Genomic DNA, 10,926 nt, shown 5'->3' with positions numbered 1-10,926 from the left:
ATATCCAGGTTAATAATATATATGTATATATATATATATATATATATGAATCGTTGGTTAAAATAGGGGATTAATTGGTACGGGAAGTGTGTACCTGAATGAAGCGCATGAATTCGTTTCATGTAGCTTATTAAAAGGTAAAGTGTGAGCCAAATCGCTTAGTCATCACAAGTGTGAGTGACATTAAGTGTTATTAACCTTTCTGATCAATGTTGGTGTTTTACTTATCTGATGTGTAAGCATAATTGTTTTTATCTAATTCCAACTCTTGAGACCGTGTCGAATTGCAGTCTGAATTTACTAATTGAATTTGCCGGTTTGGGCAACGGTTTTGAAATATCTGTCTTAAATTTGTGGTTAGTACATATACTAGAAGAGTACTCACGTAATGCAGCGAGGTACATCTTGATTTTAATGTTTCGTTTTATTATTTGTCTTCATCGATGTTATTATTACTGATAACCAATCGAACTTAAAACGAATGGTAAAAGTTATTGGTAACCCACAACTCAAGACTTATAAGAAGCTCACAAATCTCATTTTCTATCAATATGGGAGGGTTTGTCACAGTCTATTAATCAAATATATAAAATTGCCCTAAAAGACAGGGACGAATGCACTATTGTGCACTTGGTGGCAAGGGATATCAACCAGAAAACCGAAAAAAACTCTTGAAATCAATAAAAAAAACTAATAAAGTCCACTGAAATCAAACAAAAAACTAAAAAAATCAATCAAAATCAACCGAAAATCTAAAACATCCACGAGGAAATTCGGTTAAAAAGATATCAGACGACTTTGAGGGTCTTTGATCTACCATAAAAATGCACCTGGATCCGGTACCGTACTGGTATATTGAGTATTCAATTTAGGAGTAGTTTACCAAAATTTTTATTAAGTCTATGTATGGATAAATTTGTCTGTCTGGATAAATGAGTGTTGTTTACTTTTTTTATCTGAATCAACAGTCTGAATAACATAAATGACCGATTTACCCCCAATATTAATTATTTGAACATCAAAACAAAAATTCATAAAGAAGCCGGAGATGGGGTGTCTCATATGGGAATGAGGCGGTGCTTTAAATAAGGGGTAAGTGTGTCATTTTTGTGGCTGAATGAGGATAACACACAATTTCTATCTGTGTGATTAAGTTATGTTCTATGCGAATAAACCATAAGTAAACAACCCAAATGAGCAATGCGAATAACTCATATAAAATATAAGTAAATAGTCCCTTTACTTTTTTTTAAAAAGAAAATATATAAAATATAAGTAAAATGTGTAATTTGATTTAAGTCAACCGTTTTGCAGTTAACAAGGATAAAAACTGCAATTTCTCAAAAAGTCTCCATTAATGGAAGTTATTGGAAAAGAATCGGGAAGACTCACAACTGACGGAAGACGAGCAGTCTGCTTTGGTCGCTTCACCACTCTTTTGCGTTGTTCCAATGAACGTCGATTCCTTCTCCACCAGTCATCTCCTCTCTATCTTCTACTTTATATAGAATCTGATTGACCGGTAACCTTGTTTCTGTGTGTTAATTGCTTTTTTGTACGTACGAAGGAAGACGAAGTGTGCATTGTTTCTGGTTCATTTGTAATGGCGTCCATGACTGCTGCGGCGAAGGAACATGTGGCGGAGATACGGCGAACGAAGTTCTCTATCGGTGGAGAACCGAATCCGTTAACGGAGGATCTTCATCAGGCGGTTAAGAATCTGTCTGCCGAGCTGTACGCAAAAGACGTCCATTTCCTCATGGAACTAATACAGGTCTGATCTGAATATAGGCGTTTATCGTTGATTATCTAGTGATTTGTTTGATTTTGATTCACTCTCATAATTTGAAGTGAAATGTGGTGTTTCCAATCTCTGTTTTTACTACACATTTTTTATGTTTTAGAAGTTATTTTTTTTGTCCTGTAAATGTCTGGTCGATCGTTGATTTTTGGTACTTGATCGATTTCTGATGTTGTTAGACTTGATCGCTTCCTGCTTTTTGGTAGGATAACACATAATTTGTTATTGAATTTCAAGCATTATAAAGTTATTTCTAGTTTTTTGAAATACAAGTTCAGTTTAACATGTTAATTTTGAGATCTGCGACTGTGAGCTTGAGCTCGAGGATGTTGATTCACAATACTTCGTTGCTGGATTTGTTTTAAAAGTTTGTTTGAACGTTTTTTTTTTCACAGAATGCTGAGGATAACGAGTATCCGGATGGGGTTGATCCATCACTTGAATTTGTTATTACGTCCAAAGACATCACAAGTACCGGAGCTCCGGCGACGTTGTTAATTTTCAATAACGAGAAAGGGTTTTCTCGTAAGAACATCGATTCGATTTGTAGTGTTGGTCGATCTACCAAGAAAGGTCTTCGAAAACGTGGCTATATAGGCGAGAAAGGTACATGTGTTTTTCATTGCTGTATTGTTTATTTTTATCGATTTTCAAATTAAAGGTGCACGTTGATGGTTTCTTTGAAATAATCAATTTGAAATCTTTGTTTAAATTTGTTTTTTTATAACATTTGATTATGAGAATTAAATATTAAATATATTTTTTTAATTATTATTGGTATATTAGCCAGTTTTATGTTTTTATGTGATATTTAAGGTACTTTGTTTAAATCTTTTATTGTAAATAATAACTTTGAAATTAAAATCTAAAATTTAAGGGGTATTTGGGATTGCTTATTTAACTTATGTGATATTATATTGAAGTTTTGTAAAAAGTGTTTGTATTAGCTTATACCGGCACCAAAAAGTAATAAGCGGATAAGTTGTTTTTTAGTGTTTAACAAATTTTGTTTATATATGTAAAATGAATAAAAATGGTCTTTCATATTATTGATTCATGGGAGTGTTTGTGATTGCTTATTAATTTATTCGATTTTTTAATATGTAAATTTATTTTTCGTCGTTTATACTATTATATTTGACATAAATTTGTAAAAATAAGATTAATAATTTATATAAATTAGATTAGTAATTATCAACATTCATAAGTCAGGAAAAACTAACTTATCAAAAACTGCTTATTACTGGTTTGACACTGATGTAAGCAATTTTATTTTTCCCCGTTCAAACACTAGTATTTAGCTTTTCATCGGTGCCAAGTCAAAAAGCACCTAAATTAAGCAATCCCAAACACTAAGAAAAGATATCAATGTTTCAGAATTTATTTTATAACCCTATAATTTGTGAACTATAAAAGATTATGTTTGAAGTAATAATCTTGTTTTGGAACAAATTTGACTTGCAACTTTGCTAATTTTAACTTTTTATTTGATGACGTTGAAATCATGTTCCGGAGTAGATGAAATCATCAAATGTCAAAAATAGAAAATTTTAAAATTTGTTACACTAAATAAAAATTAAAGCAAATTTGTTGCAGCTATGACAGATTTGCCCTTTTTTCTACACTTTATTCTTCATGTTAACAAGTATATACTGTCATTTGTATTTCTAGGCGTAGTAAAATCATATGTTACTCTTGTTTGATGATCACCAATTTCGTATTATATGTAGATTCTTCTTGTTGCTAATTGTTTGTCAACGTTTTTCTTAGGTATTGGATTTAAAAGTGTATTTCTGATAACTGCTCAGCCATATATTGTCAGTAATGGCTACCAGATAAGGTTTAACGAGAGGCCATGCCAGCATTGCAATGTTGGTTATATTGTTCCTGAATGGGTCAACGGGGACCAACTTCTGGCTGCCATTGGAAGCTTATATGGGTCGGCTACTGCTCTACCAACGACAACTCTCGTGCTGCCATTAAAGGCGGAGAAGGTGATACCAGTTAAGGATCAGCTTTCAAGCGTACAACCTGAAGTGTTATTATTTCTTTCCAAGATAAAGCGCCTTTCAGTCAAGGAAGATAATGAGGATCCTAGCCTCAAAACTGTGAACGCAATATCTATCTCCAAAGAGATAAACTTTGTTACTTCGAAGAGCATGGATGCTGATTCCTACACTCTTTATCTTACTGCTGAAGATATTAGTGATGAAGTTGACGGAGAATGTGGCTACCATATGTGGAAACAAAGATTTCCTGTGAAGGAGGAGTATAAAGTTGATGTTAGAATGGAAGTAGAGGAGTGGGTTATCACACTGGCTTTTCCAATTGGGAGAAGACTCAGAAGAGGGTCAAGCTTACCGGGTATCTATTCATTTTTACCCACAGAAACTGTTACGAACTTCCCTTTCGTTATACAATCTGATTTTCTTTTGGCATCATCAAGAGAAAATATCCTCTGGGATAACAAACGGAACAAGGGAATTCTCGATTGTGTTCCCATTGCCTTTTTAAATGCGTTCACGCAACTGGTGAAGTCCACCGAAGATCCTCCTGTTTCCAGTCTCCCCAATATGTTTTGGTTTTTACCCATCAGTGAATCGTCTCATCCAGAACTTAACCTTGTCCGGGATGCAATTAAAATCAAAGTAATGAATGATACCATCGTTCCTTGTGAGTCGTACACTGGTCAAAAGTTGTTCCGTAAGCCCAACGAAGTTGGTAGGCTGAAGCATTCTTTTTGGAGCATATTGAACAAAGCCCGTCAACAAGGCGTGAAAATCAGTGATATTTCATCCCATGGATCTTATATTCTTGCCTCTTCTTTTGATAAAGCGGAGTACGACGCTGTTCTAGACTTTCTTGAAATCCAATCTGTGGATAATGAATGGTATGCAAAATGCATATCTGGTTCCAACCTTGTTATGGGCGTGTCCGAGGATCTTTACATACAGCTTCTGGTATTCATTGCTGAAGGTTGGGGGTCCTCGTTTCGTAACACGAACATCGAAAACATACCAATCATAAAGTATGTTGGTATGGATGGGAAACGAGATTTCTTCAAAATCAATCAAGTTTTACAGAGAGCTGGAATCAAGTTGCTTGCTGCGGATTCTGCTCCCATCGCCTCGTGGCTGATTAATTGGAATACTGAATTTCGTTGTTCGGAGGGCCAGTTTTTTTTGCCCAGAGCCATGCAAGATGCCATCGGACGGTGTTTGATGAATGATACGTTAAAGAAATGGCTAAAAGAAGATGTTAAAGTTAAATTCATTAGTGTTCGTGATTATGCCGAGGGTCTTGGTCCTCTCAATTATGACCGAAAGCTGGCTGTTACCTATGCCCATTTTCTTTATAGCTCGCTGGAAAAGGAGTATCTGATGAAGCATGAGGTTCAGAATCTGTGTGTTAACATGCCGATCGTTGATAACTACGGGGTAGTAAATGTAACAAGAAGTGGGGTTTTAGAACCTTCCAATGGAAGCAATTGGATTAAACTTTTCGGTAATAATCCTTGGAGACAAGATGGTTATGTTGAGCTTGGATTAGATTATACCCAACAGAAGAGTYATGTTGGTATTTCTACATCTGGCATTGAACTACTTTCATTTCTTAGAGAGTATGTAAAAGCCTCTGATCTCCCTTATTTACCTCCCCCTAATGTTCCCATTCCTACTTTGTCTTCCCACTTGGGGAAAGACAACACTTTTCTCCTTCTAAACTGGCTTCAGCATTTAAGGACAAAAGGGTCTAGTTTGCCGGAAAGGTTTATGTCATCCATTAAAAATGGATGCTGGTTGAAGATCTCTTTGAGCCGCAGTTCTGGCCACAGGCCTCCTTCAGAATCTTTCATGCTAGACTCGAAAATCGGTCGACTTCTACAGAATGGATCGGTGTTRGTTGATATCCCGTTGCTAGATGAGAGTTTTTACGGAGACGAGATAAAAAACTACAAAGAGGAGTTACGAATAATCGGTGTTCGGTTTCATGATAAAGATGCTTGTGAGTTCATTGGTAAGCGGCTCATGACACTTACAGCTTCTTCAAAGCTTACTAGAGACAATGTCCTTTCAATGCTGAAGTTTATTCGGTATCTGGGAGMAAATTATCTCTCTCCAGAAAACCTCATCAATAGCATCAAAGGAGAAAAATGGCTTAGAACATCTAAAGGTGATATGTCTCCATCCAACTCTGTATTGTCGTCTCAAGAATGGACTGCTGCTTCACAAATAAGTGATATTCCATTCATTGATCAAGATTACTATGGCGAAGAAATACTTTCTTTCGAGAAAGAACTAAAAATGTTGGGTGTTTTGGTGGAAGTCAATCAGAGTTACCAGTTTGTTATAGACAACCTCAAGTCTTCATCTACGTTGTCTTGTTTGTCATCTGAATCTGTCTTCTTGATTTTAAGATGCATTCAAAATATAGAATCATCCGATAAGCTGGTGGAATCGCTCAGGAATCAGAAATGCTTGAAGACCAACTTGGGCTACAGATGCCCATCTGAATGTTTTTTGTTGAATCCAGATTCTGATTGGGGTTGTCTTCTTCAAGTCTTTGGATCATTCCCGGTTCTTGATCAACGTTTCTATGGGAGTTCAATCTTTTCAATGGCTAACGAGCTAAAGAAACTTGGTGTTATGGTGAATTTTGAGGATGCCAGCAAAGCATTCATTCGCACTTTCAAGCAGCATGTTTTGTCTTCCTCAATCAGTAAGGAAAACGTTCTTTCGTTTCTGTCGGCTTACAGAAAGCTGCAGGCATTGAAAGTCAAATTTTCTTCAGAACTCAGGGATTGCATATACAAAGAGAAATGGTTGAGAACGAGGCTCGGTGACTACAGAACACCAAACGAGTGCATTCTTTTTGGTACAGACTGGGAACGAATTTCTCCAATATCGCTTCTTCCGTTCATTGATGATATTTTTTATGGCAAGGAGATTCATGATTTTCGGACAGAGTTAAAGCGGTTGCACGTGATTACTGATTTCAAAGATGGTGCCAAGAATGTTGTTGATGGGCTCTTCTTACCTCATGATTCCAGTAACATTACTTCTGTTAATGTCTACGCATTGCTTGATTCCGTTAAGAAACTGAAAGAGATCAAAGCCAAAATACCTGATGCATTTTTGAATAAAGTTTCACAGAAGAATTGGTTAAGAACTCATTTTGGCTACAAATGTCCGAACGAGTGCTTGCTTTTCAAACCTAAATGGGATCAGTACTTGAAGCCGAATGTTGGTCCTTTCATCGATGAAGCTTTCTATGGACCAGCGATCAGTTCTTATTCAGAAGAGCTCGAAGTGGTAGGAGTTGTAACCGATATCAACATGGGATGCAAGTTGATCAGCGGTTATCTTGACTGTCATTCCAATTTTGAAGTTGTTTGTCAAATCTACCGTTACTTGTCTGAATTTAACTGGCAGCCTGTTGATGAAGATAGCCGAAAGATTTGGATTCCACAAGGAACTGATAAGGGAGAATGGTCATCGCCGAAAAATTGTGTTCTTCACGATACAAAGAATCTGTTTGTCGATCAGTTGTATGTTTTGGAGAAKTTTGAGTATCCGAAGAACATTCTGAACTTCTTTGCTAGAGTTTTCGATGTGAAAGTCCATCCGTCAGTTGACGATTACTGCAAGCTGTGGAATACGTGGGAAAGTTCAAAACGACAAATAACTCACGAAGAATGCTGTGCTTTTTGGGAGTTTGTGGTTGGAAATTGGAACTCGAAAACTGAAGATACGTTCAATAAGAGCTTATCGAAGCTCCCTGTTTTAGATCCTACTTCTGGTCTAATTATTCTCTCCGACAAGTGCGATGTATTCATTGGCGACGATCTTTTCTTGATGGATCTCTTTCGTAGGTCTTCTCGTCCCATTTTCGTATGGTATCCTGAGCCATTCCCGAAATCATTAACCCGAACTAAGCTTGTTGATATCTACAGAAAAGTTGGTGTCTGTACCTTGTCTGCATCGGCAACGAAAACCATATCAGATTTGGAGGTTTCTGTATTTGAAACAGTGAATTCAAGGGACAAGATTATCAAAACGGGTTTGCTTAAACTCATTCTTGGTTTTCTTGCTGACCCGAGACTTAAACTGGAGGTCGTAAAGAGACACGAAGCCGTTGGCCGTTTAGTAGCGATAGATGTTCTGGAGACATTAAAGCCGATGACGGTTGGCTATCGGCTGTCGTTATCTTGTGGGGATGCGGTGGAAGTGGAAGTGAATCGAATGATACGTTGGGACAAGCAGAAGTCGAAATTGTTTATGCAGAAGTTGGAGAAATGTAATGCAGGATACAAAGATGTAATGGAATATGGTTCTCATTTTGGTGAAGTAATAGCGGAAGGTGTGTTGTGGGAGAATGAGGAGTTCGTGGGAGAGCTTTCTGAACTCATCCGATTGGGTTTTCTGGTGGAGTTCGATGAGGAAGCAGTTGATTTCCTTATGAAGACCAAGAATTTGCAAGTCTTTGTGGAGGATCACAACTACCTCTCTACTCTCTCTTCTTAACNGTATTTCTGATAACTGCTCAGCCATACATTTTCAGTAACGGCTACCAGATAAGGTTTAACGAAAGACCATGCCAGCATTGTAATGTTGGTTATATTGTTCCTGAATGGSTYGAGGAGGACCAACTTCTGGCTGCCATTAAAAGCGTATATGGTTCGGCTACGGCTCTACCAACGACAACTCTCGTGCTGCCATTAAAGGCGGAGAAGGTGAAACCAGTGAAGGATCAGCTTTCAAGMGTACATCCTGAAGTGTTATTATTTCTTTCCAAGATAAAGCGCCTTTCAGTCAAGGAAGATAATGAGGATCCTAGCCTCAAAACTGTGAACGCAATATCTATCTCCAAAGAGATAAACTTTGTTACTTCGAAGAGCATGGATGCTGATTCCTACACTCTTTATCTTACTGCTGAAGATATTGGTGATGAAGTTGACGGAGAATGTGGCTACCATATGTGGAAACAAAGATTTCCTGTGAAGGAGGAGTATAAAGTTGATGYTAGAATGGAAGTAGAGGAGTGGGTWATCACACTGGCTTTTCCAATTGGGAGAAGACTCAAAAGAGGGTCAAGCTTACCGGGTATCTATTCATTTTTACCCACTGAGACGATCACAAACTTTCCCTTCATAATCCAAGCTGATTTTCTCTTGGCATCATCAAGGGAAAATATCCTCTGGGATAACAAAYGGAACAAGGGAATTCTCGATTGTGTTCCCATTGCCTTTTTAAATGCGTTCACGCAACTGGTGAAGTCCACCGAAGATGCTCCTGTTTCCAGTCTCCCCAATATGTTTTGGTTTTTACCCATCAGTGAATCATCTCATTCAAAACTGAACCTTGTCCGGGATGCAATTAAAACCAAAGTAATGAATGAGACCATCGTTCCTTGTGAGTCATACACTGGTCAAAAGTTGTTCCGTAAGCCCAATGAAGTTGGTAGGCTGAAGCTTTCTTTTTGGAGCATATTGAACAAAGCCCGGCAACAAGGCGTGAAAATCAGTGATATTTCATCCCATGGATCTTATATTCTTGCCTCTTCTTTTGACAAAGCGGAGTACGACGCTGTTCTAGACTTTCTTGAAATCCAATCTGTAGATAATGAATGGTATGCAAAATGCATATCTGGTTCCAACCTCGTTATGGGCGTGTCCGAGGATCTTTACATACAGCTTCTGGTATTCATTGCTGAGGGTTGGGGGTCGTTTCATAACACGGACATCAAAAATATACCAATCATAAAGTATGTTGGTATGGATGGGAAACGAGATTTCTTCAAAATCAATCAAGTTTCACAGGGAGCTGGAATGAAGTTGCTTGCTGTGGATTCTTCTCACATCGTCTCGTGGCTGATTGATTGGAATACTGAATTTCGTTGTTCAAAGGGCCAGTTTTTTTTGCCCAGAGACATGCAAGATGCCATCGGATGGTGTTTGACGAATCATACGTTAAAGAAGTGGCTAAGAGATGTGGTTAAAGTTAATTTCATCAGTGTTCGTGAATATGCTGAGGGTCTTAGTCCTCTCAATTATGACCGAAAGCTGGCTGTTACCTATGCCCATTTTCTTTATAGCTCGCTGGAAAAGCAGTATCTGATGAAGCATGAGGTTGGGAATCTGTGTGTTAACATGCCGATCGTTGATAACTACGGGGTAGTAAATGTAACAAGAAGTGGGGTTTTAGAACCTTCCAATGGAAGCAATTGGATTAAACTTTTCGGTAATAATCCTTGGAGACAAGATGGTTATGTTGAGCTTGGATTAGATTATACCCAACAGAAGAGTTATGTTGGTATTTCTACATCTGGCATTGAACTACTTTCATTTCTTAGAAAGTATGTAAAAGCCTCTGATCTCCCTTATTTACCTCCCCCTAATGTTCCCATTCCTACTTTGTCTTCCCACTTGGGTAAAGACAACACTTTTCTCCTTCTAAACTGGCTTCAGCATTTAAGGACAAAAGGGTCTAGTTTGCCGGAAAGGTTTATGTCATCCATTAAAAATGGATGCTGGTTGAAGATCTCTTTGAGCCGCAGTTCTGGCCACAGGCCTCCTTCAGAATCTTTCATGCTAGACTCGAAAATCGGTCGACTTCTACAGAATGGATCGGTGTTRGTTGATATCCCGTTGCTAGATGAGAGTTTTTACGGAGACGAGATAAAAAACTACAAAGAGGAGTTACGAATAATCGGTGTTCGGTTTCATGATAAAGATGCTTGTGAGTTCATTGGTAAGCGGCTCATGACGCTTACAGCTTCCTCAAAGCTTACTAGAGACAATGTCCTTTCAATGCTGAAGTTTATTCGGTATCTGGGAGAAAATTATCTCTCTCCAGAAAACCTCATCAATAGCATCAAAGGAGAAAAATGGCTTAGAACATCTAAAGGTGATATGTCTCCATCCAACTCTGTATTGTTGTCTCAAGAATGGACTGCTGCTTCACAAATAAGTGAGATTCCATTCATTGATCAAGATTACTATGGCGAAGAACTACTTTCTTTCAAGAAAGAACTAAAAATGCTGGGTGTTTTGGTGGAATTCAATCAGAGTTACCAGTTTGTTATAGACAACCTCAAGTCTTCATCTTCGTTGTCTTGTTTGTCATCTG

The 10,926-nt window shown here is 37.8% G+C and overlaps 2 protein-coding genes across 2 annotated transcripts in view; both read left to right on the top strand.

Moving 5' to 3' along the window:
- Positions 1 to 1,606: 1,606 nt before the first annotated feature.
- LOC112514235 lies at positions 1,607 to 8,322 on the top strand. Its single transcript, XM_025120568.1, has 3 exons — positions 1,607 to 1,774; positions 2,197 to 2,407; positions 3,572 to 8,322. Exons 1-3 carry the CDS (start codon positions 1,613 to 1,615, stop codon positions 8,320 to 8,322), a joined length of 5,124 nt encoding a protein of 1,707 aa, XP_024976336.1. The 5' UTR covers positions 1,607 to 1,612.
- A 70-nt stretch (positions 8,323 to 8,392) lies between these two features.
- Positions 8,393 to 10,926, top strand: part of LOC112514234 — a 4,705-nt gene continuing 2,171 nt past the window's right edge. Inside the window, exons 1-2 of the mRNA XM_025120567.1 lie at positions 8,393 to 8,398; positions 8,442 to 10,914. Of these exons, the coding sequence (XP_024976335.1) occupies positions 8,393 to 8,398; positions 8,442 to 10,914 (2,479 nt within the window). The remainder of the gene's footprint in view (positions 8,399 to 8,441; positions 10,915 to 10,926) is intronic.

This window comes from Cynara cardunculus (assembly GCF_001531365.2).
Source record: "Cynara cardunculus var. scolymus isolate 2C chromosome LG 6, CcrdV1, whole genome shotgun sequence".
NCBI classification, from domain to species: Eukaryota; Viridiplantae; Streptophyta; class Magnoliopsida; order Asterales; family Asteraceae; genus Cynara; species Cynara cardunculus.
This window is presented reverse-complemented; position numbering and strand designations above follow the sequence as displayed.